The following is a 20503-nucleotide window of genomic DNA, read 5'->3' as shown; positions in this document are numbered from 1 at the left end:
AGTGGGGTGTAAAAGAAATCTACTGCAAGGTCAACGTTCTCAAAGGAATACAACGGGTTCCAGTCAAAGTCACGCACTTCACAGTAAAGTTGCGTAAAATCTGCATTTTTGAAGTCGTAATATTCACGGCTTATGTTCTTAAAAAGGGGAAGTTTCCTGGTTGGTAACGATAATGAAGAGAGTGCGGGATGATGCAAATCTTCTGGTACCAGTACGAATTCTTCATGTTTTATATTAATTGGTATGTTGGCCAAAACCAAGTCTAGTGTTCTAGAGTTAAAATTGAGAACATTGTTATATGATTTCAATCCTAAATACGACATGAAATTTGCTAGACTGACTGGCCGTTGATCCTTCATTAAAATTATAATTTACATCATTAATTTCAGCTAAATTAACATCACCCATAATGATGCAATCGGACATTATAAGGTGATCAATGTTTTCGACATAGTTAATGTAATCCTGATATACAGAGTAGCCAGAAGAGGGAGTTATATAGACAACATTTATAAATAACTTTCGCTTGTTATCAAGAATTTGAAGAGTAAGAGATTCACATTGTTGACTATTGTAAACAGAGGATAGCTTTACACGGTATTCCTTTTTAATAGCTATTAATACTCCACCTCCACGTGACTTTCCTGTTAGTGATGTGTCCCTATCATTTCTAAATACTACATATCAATCATCGAATAATTCACTATCAAATACATCATTTGCCAATAACGTTTCAGTTAACACTAGTACATCAAATGAACAGCAAAGGAGATTTTGAAGAAATAACTCACACTTTGTTCGAAGTCCTCTTAACGTTTTGGTAGTAAATTGACAAATTGTTCACAGACATTTAAAAGGCAATAAAAATGTTAAATAAAATGTAGAAGTTAACAAATGACTGATCATTGGAAAATATTCAAACATTAAGGGTAGTAAAGGAAACCAAAACGCATTACAGTTTACCTAAATCTTTGACACCACGTAGGACATGAACAGGACTATCGCCTTCTTTCCTCATTATTTTTCCACTGTTATTAACCCATAGATATTTATAATCACTGTCGTGCTGCAGCTGTTTTGCCTTAGCAAACAGAATTCTCCTCCCTGGGGATAAGGACTGATTAATATACACAGGATTAGCAACTGTAAAGCCCAGGTGAGAAGTGGATTTCTTTTGATTTTTCGCCTCTCAAGGAGCTGTTCCTTATGACATCTGCGAACGAACTTCACAATAATACCTGCAGTTGGACGATTGTTGACATTTTTTAATCTATGGCAAGCATAAATCATGTACTCTTTAAGCTCAACATCTAAGACCCTAGCGACATTTATGACGGTCTGAATAACGTTTACATTGGGAACCTCGGGAACACCATATATTTCAAGAGTACTTACCCTAGAATATTGTTCACCGTCATCACATCGGATTGAAAGGTCATTTACTGTTTTCTGGAGCCGCTGATTTTCGGATAACAGATTGTCAATTATCGTTTGCTGTCTTCCTATTACTGCTTGCTGATTATCAAGAACTTTCTGATGCTCATCTAATCTCTCATGGCAGATATTAATTCAATTACGCAGCTGTCTTTCAATATCAGTAGTTGATTTCCTTAGAGCTGTCATATCCGCCTTCAGAGTAACCAGAAGTTCATAGATGTCACCAACAGATGGCATCTCAGCTACTGACATTTCATCACTCACAGTGCTCGATCTTTTTTTACTATGACAAGCTTTCCACCTCCATTTATGATCACTGGATGAGAGTAACTTCAAGTCTCTGTCTTGGAGATTTACACATTTAGAATGAAACCATTTACTGCAATTAGAACACTATTTTAGCAGTGGTATCCTGCCTGGATACGGATTTTCCACACTCCAAGCAGGTGCTCACCGCAAGCGTAGGCAAGGTGGATATCTCAAACAAACAGTGAAGAACGTACTCCGGTGTTTTGAATTCGTTGGGTTTGCAACACTGACCGCCTAGTGTTTACATACAATATCCTTTATAAAGAATACAAATTAAAACAGTATTACGGCTATCTACCAGCGAAACTTAGTGTTATTACTGTTCGTTGAAACTTACTACATTGGTAGACACGCCTCCAAGTCAGGAAACCGGCATAATCAGCAAAAATAACACATTTACACCGGAGCACTATTCACACACGTCCTCACTCAACCGCCATCAATTATTCAATTCAATTATGCTTTTACGGCCTTAATGGACAACTTCTGTCAATCATTTTCTGGTCATCTTCATCGATAAGTTTTCTTTCTGAACTGCCCAGTAGCTTTTCATTTGTTCTGATCTTTCCTGTTGTTCTTCACCTGTAAGTACCCATTCATTGTATGTCATTTGTCTATTTTTGGTTTAAATCTTATTTTTATGTTTTTCAGTTTCTTTAAATTTTTTGTTTTGTTTTGCAAATCGTCCAGTTATTTGTATTTCTTCTTCTCAATTTCCTAAATCCTTCCTAATTGTTGCATCCAATTCCAGAGTTTCTCTATAATGTTTCCTGATCTTTGCAAATAAATAACAGATATAAGTGATAACTATGAATTTTTCAAATCTCCCTACAGATATATGATTTAAACAATTCCAACTGTCATTGGAACTGTCACCTACCAATTTAGTAAATCCGAAAACTGTGGATTCAACACTAATATCGGTCATTCAGGACATCTCTTTTTCACCTCTTTGGGGTCTCATGCCAACTGAGGCTGAACTTTTACTTCAACAGCATCCGGTGTGTCACTATTCATCTCAACGACACTGAAAAGTATGGATTCAACACTAATAATGTTTTTTTTTTTGGTCATTCTCTCCCAACCCCAAATTGTACAGGTGATTGGGGTGTCTTACCCCCCACAGTATTTTTCTCCAGATAGAAGTTCATATGCATACAAAGTTTTAGTTGAGAGCTATGACGGAACATACATATGGTATGAAATCGTGGTCATTTCAGACATTATCTTTTTCACTCTTTCTCAACTTAAACATAAGTGATCCAGAGTGTCACTATTCACCTCAGCGACCCCAAAAACTGTGGACCCAACACCAATATAGGTCATTTTTACTTATAGTTACATGTCACTCCCTCTCCATCCCTACCCCCAACCCTAGGAGTGCTAGGGGTGTAAGTTATGTACGTACCAAGTTCGGATGAAATTGCAAGTTTGCCTGAAGTCGCTGTAATTTTTAGTCATCCAGCTTCGCTGATATCTCTACGTAAAAATATTGCTCCTCAACTGTGTCAACCTGTTAAGTACAGAATGTATTGCGGGCTAGGGTAAGCCTTCACCTACAATTATTGGTGTCATCATTTAGCAATTTGATTTTAGGATTACAATGGCAGGTAATTCTGGAGAGAAAAAAAATATATTGAGGCAAATCGGTCCAGTAGAATGGATGAAAGGACTGAACAAAGATGTTTTCAGTGAACTTTATTAATATATAGATTCACCTTGTCAGCAGTGGCCTGTCGAAAAAATTCAAACTCACTCTCCCTGCCTGTTAATTCTCTGAGAAAAAAAAGAGGACTAGTATGGTATTCACATTAGTAACAGAATGAACCATATTCTCAAAACAAAAAAGTCCAATGATTCTTTCAACACTTACAGCATACCATACATCAACTCTGCAACAGAGAGGGGCACTTCATGTTTTTCTCTTCTTTACAAGTTGCTTTATGCTGCGCCGACACAGATAGGTCTTATGGTGACGAAAGGACAGGAGTGAGAAGGAAGCGCCCGTGGCCTTAAGGTACAGCCCCAGCATGAGGCTGGTGTGAAAATGGGAAGCCATAAAATATCACCTTCAGGGCTGCTAACAGCAGGGTTCGAACCCACAATCACCCAAATGCGAGAGCTCAGAGCAGTACACCCCAAACAGCACGGCCAACTCGCTTGGTGAAGCTGGCTTTAACAGCACATCAGTAACAATAATATTTTGTACATAACCATGGTGGTGGAACCAGGCCTCATCCGAGAAGAATATTACATATGGATCTGTGTGTCCAATGCATAAATTTTCTAGACTCCACTCACAAAATGCATGTCTATATACAGGGGCACCAATTCTACAGTTATTTTATATGGCTTTGAGTGAAATAATTATCCTTTTACACTGACCCATACAAAATTCCGACCAGTGTAAGACAAAGTGTTTTTTTTTAGATTTTTCCAAATAATGACCAATGACATCTAATTTATAATTTATAATCCCTGCAGCAAGGACTCGATAAGCTAAACGAATGGTCTCTGAGAAATGATCTAGAGATACATACCGGCAAAACAAAAGTTATGAAATTTAGGCGAGGAGGAAATATCTACAGAAGATGTCTTTGAGTGCGGCAATAACAAACTAGAGCTGGTAAACTCGTATCATTATTTAGGGTTAACCTAGCAAGTAACTGGGAAGGCGTTTACTAAACACATAGAGGAACGATGCATTACAGCGATCAAATCCATATTTGAAATAAAGAGTAATGAGAAACTATCAGTAAGAACCGCCCTCATTCTCTTTAACACTAACATAGCTCCAATAACCTGCTATGCCATCAGCAAAATATGGATGCACCTGGCCAACCTGGGGAGACTGGAAGCTCTGAAAGCCACCTACTTGAAAAGAGCATTATGGCTATACAGAACAGTTCGGACATGGTTAGTGTACAAACTGGTAGACACAGACTTTTTCATCAGGGAGATAATGATAAGTAATAATCTAGAATCCACCCCAGCATATGAAGCCCACATTGAACAAAGACAGCAAAAGCTTGCAGCAATAGATCCAGACTTCTATGAAACTGCTGCAATGAACACAGATGTATGGAAAGAGTCCAACTTTGAACTCCGACATGTCTTCATGTGGACTGCAGCGCATGGCTTTCACCACAGAATTTGTCACCAACGAGGTTACCATCATGCTTCAACCCAGTGTTCCTGTATGCTCTGTGGCTTGTATTGCCCACAGTACCACTTGATTGATTGTAAGGAGAGGAGAAATTCCCTGAATTTCTATGCAAACAATGATAACTTTCAAGGGACCTTATAACCAATCTTTGTTAAAAGTACACAGTGTATTTAATAAATCTATATATTTATATTTAGTGTGGATACTTCCAGTTTCCTCAAATTTAATATACAGGTTATGGACAACTTGGAACATTTACACCTGGGAATATTCCTTGAAACTGGGAAGAGCTGAAATACGACTGCAACATCAAACAAGTGTACAAGATCAGCTAGCAGGGATGCATGTGCATACAAAAAGGCCGGTGTCCGGGAACGAAATATGTGATAGCATTCCGCACCATTCCCTTGCTGCACACAGCATACAAGTGGGGAGTTCGCCCATAGGAAAAACACTGTGTGCACCAGAGTAAAGTATATCTGATCTCTCTGTATTTCACAATCAGAGTATAAAAGAATAACGTGGTAGCTACCTTAAACTAGTAAGAATTAAGTATCACAAAACTTACTTACCACTGCACTACTTTATTCCATCTAGGGTTCTTCCCACCATTAGGATCAGTATGAGTTTCATAAACACAATGTCCAACTCTCAGTCTGACATATGGGTCCATACGGGTCATTCCATAATTTTTAACAAGTTTGGCCTGGAAAGACATATCATATATAATGATAAATAATATGTCATTTATCATAATATATCGATTATTTCTTTAGTGTATGGGATGCATGTAGAAATAATTACAATTTAATATTCGAATTATCAATACTTCACAGTTTGCTTTCCAGTACTGTAGTCACAAAATGAAAATTATTTTTTCCATTTGTAGAGAAGGGCAATGGTGTTGCTTTATGGCTAAGACACAGCAAAATAGGGAAAAAACACGTTTCAGTTTATTATCAACTATAGATTTCATGTTGTTTGAGTCATCAGTCTATAGACTGCTTTAATACAACTCTCCATGAAATGATATTCTGTGCTAATCTTTTCATTTCTACATAACCACTACATCCTATATCTGCTCTAATCTGCTCATCATATTCGTACCTTGGTCTACCCCTACCAATCTTACCACCTACGCTTCTCTCAAAAACCAACTGTAAAAAAAGACCTGGGTGTCTTAAGATGTGCCCTATCATTCTATCTCTTCTCGTGGTCAAATTTAGTCAAATCGATCTCCTCTCACCAATTCAATTCAGTATCTCCTCATTCGTGATTCTACACTATGTGATCAAAAGTATCCAGACACCCACAAAAACATAAGTTTTTCATCTTAGGTGCATTGTGCTGCCACCTACTGCCAGGTACTCCTTATCAGCAACCTCAGTAGTCATTAGACATAGTGAGGAGCAGAATGGGGCGCTCCGTGGAACTTACGGACTTCGAACGTGGTCAGGTGACTGGGTGTCACTTGTGTCAGAAGTCTGTATGCGAGATTTCCACACTCCTAAACATCCCTAGGTCCACCGTTTCTGATGTGATAGTGAAGTGGAAACGTGAAGGGACACGTACAGCACGAAATCGTACAGGCGACCTCGTCTGTTGACTGACAGAGACTGCCAACAGTTGAAGAGGGTTGTCAAGTGTAATAGGCAGGCATCTATCCAGACCATCATACAGGAATTCCAAACTGCATCAGGATCCACTCCAAGTACTATGACAGTTCGGCGGGAGGTGAGAAAACTTGGATTTCATGGTCGAGCAGCTGCCCATAAGCCACACATCATGCAGGTCAATGTCAAACGACGCCTCGCTTGATGTGAGGAGCATAAACATTGGACGATTCAACAGTGGAAAAACGTTGTGTGGAGTGACAAATCACGGTACACAATGTGGCGATCCGATGGCAGGGGGTTGGTATGGCGAATGCCCAGTGAACATCATCTGCCAGCGTGTGTAGTGCCAACAGTAAAATCTGGAGGCGGTGGTGTTATGGTGTGGTAGTGTTTTCATGAAGGGGGCTTGCACCCCTTGTTGTTTTGCGTGGCACTATCATAGCACAGGACTACATTGATTTTTTAAGCACCTTCTTGCTTCCCACTGTTGAAGAACATTTCGGGGATGGCAATTGCATCTTTCAACATGATCGAGCACCTGTTCATAATCCATGGCCTGTGGCGGAGTGGTTACACGACAATAACATCCTTGTCATGGACTGGCCTGCACAGAGTCCTGACCTGAATCCTATAGAACACCTTTGGGATGTTTTGGAATGCCGACTTCGTGCCAGGCCTCACGACTGACTCACTACCTCACCTCAGAGCAGCGCTCCATGAAGAATGGGCTGCCATTCCCCAAGCAAACTTCCAGCACCTGATTGAACATATTCCTGCGGGAGTGGAAGCTGTCATCAAGGCTAAGGGTGGGCCAACACCATACTGAATTCCAGCATTACTGATAGAGGGCTCCACAAACTTGTATGTCATTTTCAGCCAGGTGTACAGATACTTTTGATCACATAGTGTATCCACCCATCTCACCTTCACATTCTTCTGAAACACTTCCATACAATGCCACATTCCAGAAGAAAGTCTTCAAAAACAACTTCCTAATTCCTATATCAATGTTCGAGGTGAACAAATTTCTTTTCTTAAGAAAGGCCTTCCTTGCTTGTGCTGGTCTGCATTTTATGTCACCTTTACTTCTGCCATCATTAGTTGTTTTGCTACCCAAGTAACAATAGTCTTCTACTTCCTTTAAGACCATTTCCTAGTCTAATATTTCCTGCATTACGTGACTTTGTTCAACTGCACTCAATTATTTTTTTTATTTTGGACTTATTTTCATCTTGTATTCCTTCTCCAAGACTCTGTCCATACCATTCAGCAATTTCTCCAAATCATTTGCAGAGTCAGATAAAATAACAATATCATTGGCAAATCTCAGGGTTTTGATTTCCTTCCCTTGAACTTTGATACCCTTTCCAAATTTCTCTTTGATTTCCTTTATTGCCTGTTCTATGTAAACATTGAAAAGGAGAGGTGACAAACTGCAGCCTTGCCTCACTCCTTCCTGGATTGCTGCCTCTCTTTCAAAGCCCTCTATTCTTATCACTGCAGACAGATTTTGTATAGATTGTAGATAATTCTCCTTTCTCAGTATTTGATCCCGATCACTTTCAGAATCTCAAATAGCTTGGTCCAATCAACATTATCGAATGTCTTTTCTAGATCTATGAACGCCAAGTACGTGGACTTGTCTTTCTTAATTCAGTCCTCTAAGATCAGACAAAGTCAGAATTGCTTCAAGTGTTTCCACATTTCTTCTGAAGCCAAAATGATCTTCTCCCACCTCAGTTTCAACTTGTCTTTCCATTCTTCTGTAAATAATACGCATTAAAATTTTGCAGGCGTGGGATACTAAACTAATGGTGCGGTAGTTTTCATACTTGTCAGCACTGGCTTTCATGGGAATAGGTATAACAACATTCTGCCGAAAATCAGATGGCACTTCTCCTGTATCATACATCTTATATACTAAACGGAACAACCTCTCCATGCTGGTTTCTCCTAAGGCAGTCAGTAATTCTGAGGGTATGTCATCAATTCCTGGTGCCTTGTTCCTACTTAGGTCTCTCAAAGCTCTGTCGAAATCTGACCTCAAAATTGGGTCTCCCATGTCATCAGCCTCCTCTTATTCCAGAACACTATCATCTACTTCTTTACCTTGATACAACTGTTGAATATGTTCCTGCCATCTTTCTGACTTGTCTTCTTTCCCTAGAACTAGTTTTCCACCTGAGCTTTCAATATTCATACACCTACCTTTCCTTTCTCCAAAGGTTTCCTTGATTTTCCTGTATGCAGCATCTACCTTTCCTTGGGCCATACAACCTTCAACATCCTTGCACTTCTCTTTAGCCATTCTTCCTCAGCTGTCCTGCAGTTTCTATCTACTTCATTATTCGCCTGTATTCTTTTCTGCTGTCCTAATTTTTTTGCATTCTTGTACTTTCGTCATTCGTCAAAGTATCTCCTGAGTTATCCATTGTTCCTTAGTTGATCTTTTCTTTCTTCAGCAGCCCTAGAGACCTCATTCTTCATGGCTGTCTATTCTTCCTCTATCGTGTTTCCTTCAGCCTTTTCATTTAACCCTTGTGCAAAATGTTCCTTGAAACAGTTCCTTACACTTTTCTTTCAACTTGTCTAAATCCCATCTCCTTGCATTCCTTCCTTTCTTCAACTTCAGATGGCATTTCATGACCAACAGGTTGTGGTCAGAGTCCACATCTGCTCCTGGGAAAGTCTTGCAATCCAACACCTGGTTTCTAAATCTGTGCCTAGTCATAATGAAGTCTATTTGATACCTTCCAGTGTCTCCAGGTCTCATCCATGTATACAGCCTTCGTGGCTCAAAGAAATTAGCTGGAATATAGGGGGTTTCAAAAATACGGGCAAAATTGCAAAGTTGGATTTCTCATATGTAGAGGAGACTAAAATTTTATATAAACATGCATCCTGAAATAAGTAATTACCGAGATATCAGTATCAAGTATTTTAAGCTAGGATGTTATTTGCTAGAATTTGGTTTGAATTTCCTGTAATGGTGCATTCTCTCAGGTAACTTAGAAGAAGTGTATGAAACACCCATCCCCTGCCATACTGCAGGCTTTTACTAGTCGTCTCACTGAGTTATGAACATGTGCAAAATGCCTAGTGTTGTGTATATCGTGTGACAAGCCTACACAATTCTTCCACCAAGTGTTGCTTCATCTTCCAGAGCAGTTGCATGCCCAATGACTAAGTGCCCCACACAAAACAGTCCAATGGGTTCAGGTCAAGTGCGTGTGCAGGCCAAGCAATTGGACCAACCTCCACCATTCAGAGATTACGATGACAGGCATTAACATGCTCACAGACACAAAGACCAGTTATTCTGTTAATCTCAACATCATCAAATTCTAACTAACAACATTTCAATTTACATTACTTGAGTGATATCTCAGAAATTATGAATATGCAGTCCATGTTTATATGACCTTTCTGTCTGCATTATATATGAAGAATCACAGCCTGCAATTTTGCCGTGTGTTTTTGAAACATGCTGCAGATGCTGGTAGTCCTCTTCATCACTGGAAAATTATGGAAATGGTTCCCATCTGTAATCAGAAATGTACCATATCAGGTACAGACTGTATGGATAAATCTTAATTTTTTATGGTCATGCATTGGCAAGCCATCATGGACAGTCTTTCTCAAACGCTCTGCTATAGTAGCTTTTTTGGGTTTTCCATTAAGTCTTCTTTCCCTTCCCAGAATGTATTTTTGATTCTTTGAACTTTTCTGTGAATTTATATACGACTGGTTTTTCCTACTGCACTGAGATGGACTGGCAATTTTTTGCCACTTCTTGCCAAATATCTACAAATTAATTTCCCTCTAGTACGAGTACAAATCAAATGGAAGGCTATGTTTTTCCTGAGAGGCATTTAGAGCTAGTCTTATGTTGCAAACCATTACTTGCAGTTTCTTGCTTGAAGACACCGCTTTTATGGCTAGTTTTGTATCTATTTAGAAGGCAAAAGTTTCCTAGGCATAAATTCTTAAGAACTAATGAGTTCAGCTTCTATTTCACCACAAAGCTTGGTTTTGTTAGCACCTCCTAATCCACACTGAGAATGGTTTGTAGCACACTCTGGATTCTATTACCTTTATAACCAATCATGTGAATGTTATTTTTCAACAAAATATATCAATAAAAATGCTGTCATTTGTTTGCTATTTAAGATAACTAAGCTAACTTTCAACATTTTAATTTATAAATATGCTAACTTTCTACTTTTTGACATGAATGCCATTTTACTACTTCATATCCCACCCAAATAGTAAGTTGTTATGCATTAATTGCATATTTCTACTACACAAATGGCTTGGCAACACCTCTTCGCTCCATTGTATGACTGATCCATTTGTAATACCAGCCTGATTGAATGGCCAAGTTATTAGAAGGGTTGTGTCCTTGTGGTGAGAATGTCTGATGTCCATTGTGTAGGGCAGGAAGTTCCTGCAGATTATTTATCTAATACAATAGACAAAATATTAACCAGTCTAGCTCACTGGCTGAATGGTGAGCACTAAGGCCTTCAGTTCACAGGGTCCTGGATTTAATTCCCAGCTGGGATGGGGATTTTAACCACGTCCGGTGAATTTGTCTGGCTCGGGGTGATTATGTTCATGTTAACACTCACCTCTCCATTTACACACAACATACAACACTACCAAACACCACAGTTAATACATCTCTCCATACAGGAATGACATCAGGAAGAGCATCCGGCCGCAAAATGTGGCCACGTCCATGTGTGCAACACAGGTCACACCCACAACAGGTGAGAGTCATTCCATGCCAGGTTACATACTCTGTTCTCAATGAAATTTGGTGGACATACAGATTTTACGGAAGAAAGCATTCGCACCAAGTTATAGGTCCGTAAGTTTTTATTTATTCTCAAAGAGAGAAATTAGCTTATTAATAGTAAGTGAACAAGGGGGTCTTTAACCCATTGAGCCCTGCATATTTGTTGGATTGAAACTGCATTGGCGCTGGGATTATTTTGGAGGAAATATAGTGTCGTTTCATATCAGGAGAAATTTCTTAGTTACAAGACCATTAAAGATTTAAATATACATGAACACAAAAGGCTTCCATACCACAAACTGCGGAACAAGGAATACAGTAAAACACTTTATTTTATTAGCATCATGGGACCGTAGGCCTACTCAGTCCGCCTGCTGAGCTGTAACCCAGTTTTCTTTTTGCACTTTCTCTTCGATTTCCACATCTATTTGTTATTCAGGAGCATTGCTCACACTAGTACTAATATTACTACTAATTTCACTGAAAAAATTACATTCCTAATCATCATTACTTCCTAAAAGGGGTTATATATCTGTAAATATCAGTTCTATACTGGCAGCCATCTTGTTTACAAGCGAATCTCAAAGGTAGAGATAGCCCACTTCAAACTAATATTACCAAGCACACTATCGATATATATTACCAAAGAGCATATAACATTGCAAAGAAAGAGTCCCTACACAAATCACAAATGCAACTCACTCTGCCATCTCTTGAGGAAAAGTAGAATTACGTAGTAAAATGAGACAAGGGAACAGTTCTGTGGTCCGGCGTTTGGTCCACCGAGACGAAGCACGGAACGGTTCCGTGGCTCGGGCCCAATGAGTCAAACAAAAACAATTTCTTGTATTGTTGAATATCAATATGCATACTTTATTAAGGATCGACTGACTCCCTGTCATCATTTCCAGCTTCAATGTCTTGGGTGTGATGTACAAGCGCTCGCCACTTCTTCCTGTCAGAATATGGTTTCTGTTGTTCTATGTCCTCCCACTTGACATTCTCTTTGCTGACTTCCAATTTCATTGAGTCTATCCATTGATTCCTTGGTGCCCCTATTGGTAGGGATGGGAATTTCTCTTGCTCAAAAGTCTTGAGACAAACAGCCAAAATCTCTGAAACCTCAAAGCATCTCTGAGAGAAAATGGATAGTGCTGTACTCTCGAGCATGTTTGTGAATTACAATGAAATTTTAGTGTTAGAACTTCTTGTTCAAAGCGCGGCATTTGGGTTATTTTAAACGACCGCATTTTTCTTTTAATCTGCCATGGAACACTCAAAATGTTTACTTTTACCTTATATTTAAGTTCATATGAACACAGCTGCTTGTTTACAGAAAGGAATGATGAACAAAACTTAGTTTAGACGATCTTGTCACAATAAAAACTGAATCAGTTACTTTATTCCTAACCCTTGTAGTTCTTTGGCCGTGGAATATCGAAAAATTATTTGAAAGGATGTAATGGTAGAGTCCCCCATAAGTCCAACTCCTCGTCCACGTCGTGGGGGACGGGCAACGGTATGAAGTAGGGGATAGCCTGTAAGGGTGAAGTACAGCGGAGACCTTGTGTGCCCCAGGACCACTACGGTAGCTGTGAAGGCCTTACAGGAACCATGAAAAGTAACGGCTAACGGGGCTCTGGTGAAGTCCTTAACGGCAACTGAGGCAGAGAAGGAGACCTTTGGTACGGCAAAGTTGGCGGAGGGGGCAACCCTTTCTCTTGGGGTAAAATAAAGAGGAAAACCACTGCCTTGCAGTGAAGAGGGATCTTCAAAGGCTAAGGGAGACTACCCCAACAGAAAACAGCAGGCTTGGAGGCGTAGGTGGCAGCCCCACCACCAAGCTCGGGTGCTGTGGGCCAATAACTCGCACAACCTTAAATTACCTTATTACAGAAACATCAACAATGAGAAACCAGACTGATCCAAAGATGATGACCTTTGGCTTGAAAAAGCTAACGAAAATTGGGCTATGGAATGTGAGGACTGTGCGGGAAAGTGGTAGGCTATGACAGGCAGTGGCATGTATGAGGAGTTATGGCCTGAACATCCTAGGTTTGAGTGAGGTAAGATGGAGTGAGTTTGGGGAATTGGCAACCCATGGAGCTACATGTGTATACTCTGGAAGACCCAAGGGCGACAGAGCGAGTTGTGGAGGTGTGGGATAAGGATAAGGAGGCCAAGAGGAGCCTTATGGAGTGGTACCCAGTGACGGAAAGGATAATACTGGCACGTTTTAAGACCAATATTAAAAATATTGTGTTGATAGTATGCTATGCACCTACGGAGTCGGCGGAGGAGGAAGACAAACAGGCGTTCTATGGTCATCTTAATAGAATGGTTAAGAAACAGAAAAGGAAGGATATCATCCTAGTTGGAGGAGATTTGAATGCTAAAGTGGGACAGGACAATGAAGGACTTGAACATATTATGCGAAGGCATGGTTTAGGAGAACGAAATGAGAATGGACAACTGTTTGTGGACTTCTGCGCAAGCCACGATTTGGTTATTGGTGGTATTGTATTTCTACATAAAGACTGCCATAAGGTGACATGAGTATCACCGGATCATAGGACAGAAAACCAGATAGATCATGTGGCTATTGGGCGAAGGTGGAGGAGTTCATTGTTGGATGTGAGGAACAAGAGAGGTGCAGACATTGGTAGTGATCACCATCTTGTTGTGGCTACCTTTAGAATGAAGATCCAGACACAAAAGAGAAGGATAGAGCAGATAAGGAAGCGATATAATGTTGGAAAGTTAAGGGATGACAGAAATGTGAAAGAAGCCTTCAGGATAGAACTAAAAAATCGATTCCAAGCACTCACTGAGGTGGAGGATGAAACTATTGAGGAAAAATGGGTGAAGACTAGATCTGTATTTACTGAAGTAAGTGAAAATATCCTGGTTTTTAAGGACAGGAGGAAAAAAAGACTGGATGACTGACCAGATATGGGAAATTATCACACAAAGGAAGAGATAAAGGAAGAAATGAATGCATGTAAGACATGAGCAAGGAAGGCAGAATTGCAATCCAAATATGCTGCGAAGGATAAGGAAGTAAAGAGAAGTGTGAGGAGAGACCAAAGGAAATGGATAGACGACCTATCTCAACAAGCAGAGGAGGCAGCCAGAAAGAGAAATCTTAGAGAACTCTATACCATCACCAGAGTTCTGGCAAGGAAGCAGATTCAGAAAAACCGTCGAGTCAGAAACAAAGATGGTGTCCTCCTAACAAACTCCGAGGATCAACTGAAAGCGATGGCAGGAACATTTCTCTACGGTGTTAAACCACTCCTTCGAGGAGCTAGTAGATGCAGGAGAAGGCGAAGGAGAAGAGGAAGAAACCCAGCCTGACCCAAGGATTAAAGTCTGCATTCCAACAGTGGAGGAAATCAAGCAGGCACTGAGAGAGTTGCATATTGGTAAGGCAGCAGGTGTTGACAATATTCCAGCAGAAATCATGAAGGTTGATATGGATACCACTGCAAATATGTTGCAGCCGCTATTTGAGAAGATATGCGTTAATGGAGAAATGCCGACAGACTGGAAATGTGGGTTGCTGGTGAAGTTGCCAAAGAAGGGCGATACGTCAAACTGTAACAACTGGAGGGGCATTACACTTCTTTCAAACCCTAGCAAAGTCTTCACCAGGGTTCTGTTGAACAGAATTAAGGAGTATATCAACTTGAGGCTCCGACGGGAACAGGCAGGCTTTCGATCGAATTGCTCGTGTATAGACCAAACAAATACCTTGAGGATAATTCTGGAGCAGTGTGCTGAGTGGTCATCTCGCCTCTATGCAGTGTGCATTGACTTCAAAAAAGCTTTTGATTCGATCAACAGAGAAGCTATGTCGAAGGAAGTGAAGCGGTATGGAGTGCCATCACAAATTACCAACCTCATTCAGGAAACATACCGTGATTATACTTGCAGAGTCATTCATGAGAGCCGTGTATCTGAGCCTATATCTGTACGTTCAGGAGTACGTCAAGGTTGTATCCTCTCGCCAACCATGTTCCTGGTGGTGACTGATGCAGTAATGCGGAATGTAACGCGAAATGTGAAACGTGGTATCCAGTGGGGATTGGCTAATAGGTTAGAAGACCTAGAATTCGCTGACGATGTGTCTCCTGTCTGAGGCTAGTTTCACCTACTTGGGCAGTGTAGTTACCAAAAATGGAGGAGCAGTACAGGATGTTTCTCAACATATACAAAAAGCAAATGGTGCCATTGTTCGGCTCTATCTGGTATGGAAGAATAACAAAATATCTATCAGGACCAAACTTCGCATTTTCCGAAGTAATGTCACGGCTGTTCTACCATATGGGTCCGCGACCTGGAAAGTGACCAAGGTGATTAACTCCAAGTTGCAGACCTTTGTCAACCGCTGTTTAAGGAAAATTCTAAACATCTACTGGCCGGAAGTAATCTCCAATCATGAACTATGGAGAAGGACGGGTGAAACCGAGATGGCCATACAGATAAAGCGGCGAAAATGGAAATGGATAGGGCATACGTTGAGGAAATGGAATGAAGCCACTGAGAGAGAAGCACTGGATTGGAACCCGCAGGGTAAAAGGAGGAGAGTAAGGCCCAAACAAACGTGGCCAAGATCTGTACACATGGAGGCAATGGAAGAGGCAAGACCTGGGGAGAGGTGAAGAGGTTGGCTGACAACAGGATCAGATGGAGATGATTTGTTGATGACCTATGTTCCACGAAGAACAACAGGAACTAAGTAATGGAGAAATCTAGTGTAGACACTCCAGTATATAACACAACTTTGCAAGTAAATATATATGCTTCTTAGCTTAAAATGCTTTTAAAGGAAAGATGTGTTCATTATGAATGCCAGGGACCCAACCTGCATGACCCAAAAAGCACATTTACTTTTATAACCTAATGAAACAATTCAGATTCCATTGCCCATTAGTTGACTGGCTGCTTGCTAGTGCTGCCATTGGCCGACATGACGTCATCTCCCAGAATTCATAACCTGCAGCTTCTGTTACCAACCTGAGGAGAAAATAAAACACAAGAAAAGGTTCTGTAAGTGGCTGTAACCTATCTTTGCAAATCAAGGCCAATCTCGGTCATGAGAAAACAACTCCCTTCGAGAGGATTTTTTCTATCACCGCGGTGCATACTTCCCACACGGCCTTCCTTTCCCCTGCAATAGTTTCTTAAACTTCATTTCCCTCGCTATAGTTTTGTATAATTTCGTAACAGTTGGTGACAGTTCGTAGCACGTACAAACACTCCTATTGGCAATCCCATGACCTAAGCAGAAAACATAAATAAAAGAGCATCACCCTCCGCCGAGTCTCCGTGTGCAAAAAGTGGAGTGCATTAACTAGGCTTGTGTCCATCATAATTATTGGCACAACATTTCTTTTCTATTGAATAAGTCATATCTTGATCTTCCCTTCAAGTAGCCTACGATTTATCTGTCTTTCTTACACACTTTGTATGTACAGCTGAAAAAGAAAAAAAAAAAAAGACAAAACTTTACATTTAACTTACATATATAACAGTGTATTCGCAAAATTGCTAAAAGGGAACAAAAACAACATTGCAGTTTACTTTCTGGAACATCTATGAAATACCCCCAAGGCTGATTATTTCCTCTTGGTAGCCATCAATATGCACTAAAAGTACTGAATTGCATTCACGCCAAGTGAAATTATTAGGCTTAAACACAATGACTGATTTTTATTTGTGGGTTGAGTGTGATGTTGCAGACCTAGTTTGTTTGTGTATGATTACCTGCCACTAGAAGGCCAAACTTCTGTTCACGACTCAGCCTGTTGTCCCAATGGGCAAGATATCAAAGCCCATTCTGTGGGCCACGTAATTGAGATGTAGAAAGCGTGCTTATGTTTCCAAGAGTCTTGTGAGGCATGCTTTTGTGAGAAAAGCATTGAGAAGTTCTCACGATTCTCGAGACATGAGCTTTCATTTTCCATCCCTATCTATTGGTCTCTTCTCTCTCACTTCTCTGTCAAAATAATTCCTTGCTGTTCTTGTTCTGTCATTCCTCATTACTGTACATGTCTAAACCATCATAGCTCGAGTCCTTCTAAAAGCTCAGTAACATTTTGACGACAGCATCCTTCCTGTTAGCTTCATTTCTAATCTTGCCTTTCATGGTATTTTGGTTCATTTTTCTGATTAATTTAATTTCTGTTCACTGGATTTTACTATTAGTCTTATTGTGTAGGGTACATGTTTTGAGTCCATAAATGAGACTTGGAATGGTCAATTTTGTTTTCTGGGGTATTTTATCTTCCCACGGTAGATTTCTCACTTGAAAAAAAATTGAGAAGCTTTTTGAGTCATATATAGTATTTGTTTTATTGTGTTATCTTCTGAAATGACACTTCCAAACTATTTGAAGTTAGAAACAGATTGTAACAGAGTTCCCTCCAGAAAAATGTTTAATTCTGTACCTTTACTGTTCATAGTCATTTCAACAAATTTTGTTTTATTGATACAGTATATAGTTTCGCATTCTTTAAACTTGTCACCCCAAAGATTTAGTTTTTCCTGTACTTCTGCTTCAGTCTTTCCCCAAATGAAAACATAATTTGCAAACAGAGTGTTAGGTTCTTTGATGGATTTTATGTTCCGATCCATGACTATGATGAATAGGAGTGGTGACAAGGCAATTCCCTGCTGGTCTCCTGTCTTGGTTTCAAACCAATCTGATCTTCCATCACCTACTTGGACACAGCTAATACATCTATGACAGTCTATCATACAAAGGTGCCAATTATTATGGATTGTCCATAATAATTACGGATTTCACTTCGCGATTATGGCATTACGGTCAAAGGGAAAATTATTACAGAAAAGCAACATTATCATGATAAATAATTTTTATGAAAAAAAAAAGGAAAGAAGTAAAAAATATTCAATCCCTTAGAGCATTACTGGTCAACCCTCCTCGTTTCTATGTTTGTAAGTTGACAACTTAACATATTTGGCGGTTATTTGGTCATCACATCCTTTCGTTTCCCACGAGCGTTGTGAAATCACGGCCAACTACATAGATATATGCTGCTCTCTTAGCTAGAATGACGCATCAAGTTGGCCGTGAAGTAGGCTCCACTGTTCTCCGGTGTGTACGTTCGGCTCTCTCTGTTGTGTGCGTAGGCATGAGTGGTATATTTAGCGCGTTTCAATTCTAATTATCCTAGTTGTTGATTGAGAAAGAAATTGGTTTTGTAAAATGAAGCAGAGCAATTATCAAATTGCATCTACTAAGACGACAGTAGTGTTACAGAAATATCCAAACAGTTACACAAATTAATGGCCATGCCTACTTGCTTCACGTTGGTGAAAACTACATGTTCTGCAGTGTGATTTCTCTGTGGCTCATGGTGGACGAGATGATTGCAGAAGACACACAGAATCCACTAAACATCACACATACGGTGAATCAAAATTACAAAACCAGTCTGTTTCATCGTTTTTCATAAAAAGTAATGAAACTGCCTGACAAATGCTGAATTACGTTCACATTTCTTTTGGAGCATAATATTCCGTTATCAGTTTCAGACATTGGAAATTTATTTAGATCAATGTTCCCCGACTAACATTTCTTAGAAATATGATTGTGCAAGAACTAAAACCTCTGCTTTAGTTCAATACACGGCATGAGGCAAAAAAGGATATAAGTGAACTTTTGCAAATAACTTCTTTGGCTACTGATGGTAATCAAATGCAGTTAAACTTTATCCTTTAGTTGTCTCTTTAACGCTCAGACAGGCCAAATATCAACTTTTCTATTGTCATTGTTAGAGTACTGACAATACAGGCGAGGGAATTTTCTGTTATTAATAGTGAATTATCTTCTTTAGCCATTCCACGGTAAAATTGCATTTCTTTTTCATCTGACAATGCATACACAATGATAGAGGCAAATAAAGGTGTTGCCAAATTTGTGAAGTACAGGCATTTTTCTGTTTATGTCCTGGATTGTTCATGTCATTTCATACACATCTGTGCACAAAAAGCAAATGCCCAATTATTACCAGTCAATGTAGAGAACTTTTTGGTTCAGTTATATTACTATCTTGATAGTTTTAAAAGGCAAAACACGTTGAAAGTATATCAGGCTTTTTGTGGCACAGAGTCGCAAAATTTCGATATATGTCAGTACCCGTTGGCTCTCACTTCTTCAGTCTATTAATCGAGTTCTTGAGCAGTGGGAAGCTTTGACACTCATGATTAGTAGTGAGCCCCACCATAAAAATGGGAGCACCAAGCAGTCAAACTGTAAAATCTTTCTTACAAGACCCACACACAAAACTGTTTTGCTACTTTCCTCAGAGTACACTTCCTGTCTTTAACTCAGTGAATTTATTTCTGCAAGAAGATGCTCCAGCCACGCATCTTCTTAGAAGGAAACTTACTGGTCTTTTAATTGACCTATTGGGATTTGTTCGGCCATGTTCTGTTCAGTCAGAATCTACCTCCCTTTTGAGTGCTGAATACAAGAGGAGGAATGACCAGAAAGCCATTGGTAATTGGAGCAAAAGCCAGGGAATACTTAAAAGATAATGATTGTGATGAAGAGGTGATTTATAATTCTGTAAGAGAGTTTATATGGTAGCTTGCAGTTAAATTATCAGGAGGTGCTGGAATTTTGATGATTTATTTCTTCATGCCAAAGTTGTAGACATCTCTCTCAGAATGAAGGTTTCCTATTCATCTCTTAAATATTTTGTTCGAAGATTCCCACATTTGGTCAAGGAAAGTAGCATGACAAACTTTAAGAGGAATTTGCAGTTTTCCAGTGTGATACTTTCCCTCTAACATTGATGTGAACAGGGGCAACATTGCAGAGCTTAAAAATCAAAGTGGACAAATTAAGTATAAAACCTAAAGTAATGTTGTATTTGCAGTATTAAGTGTACCTTACAGTAACTCTCCCAAAGAAAGAGTTTTCAGTGTTGTTAGGAAAAACAAGACAGAATTCAGGCTTACTAAATGCAAAAAGTAAATAGTCATGCAAAAAAGAAACAATTTTCTAAAATGTACTGACCAAATCAGAAAGTTTTTATTTTTTCCCCCATATTTCCTCAAAATTTCAAATACAAAAAACATAGCTGGCCTCCAACCACCCACATCACCTAAAAGAACATTTAAAAATGAACAAAACCACTA

The 20503-nt window shown here is 39.6% G+C and overlaps 1 protein-coding gene across 1 annotated transcript in view; it reads right to left on the bottom strand.

The window, feature by feature from the left end:
• Nucleotides 1-20503, bottom strand: part of LOC136867425 (toll-interacting protein) — an 81073-nt gene that overhangs the window by 39361 nt on the left and 21209 nt on the right. Inside the window, exon 3 of the mRNA XM_067144626.2 lies at nt 5485-5618. Within this exon, the coding sequence (XP_067000727.1) occupies nt 5485-5618 (134 nt within the window). The remainder of the gene's footprint in view (nt 1-5484; nt 5619-20503) is intronic.

Source organism: Anabrus simplex, chromosome 3 (genome assembly GCF_040414725.1).
Source record: "Anabrus simplex isolate iqAnaSimp1 chromosome 3, ASM4041472v1, whole genome shotgun sequence".
Classification (NCBI taxonomy): domain Eukaryota; kingdom Metazoa; phylum Arthropoda; class Insecta; order Orthoptera; family Tettigoniidae; genus Anabrus; species Anabrus simplex.
This window is presented reverse-complemented; position numbering and strand designations above follow the sequence as displayed.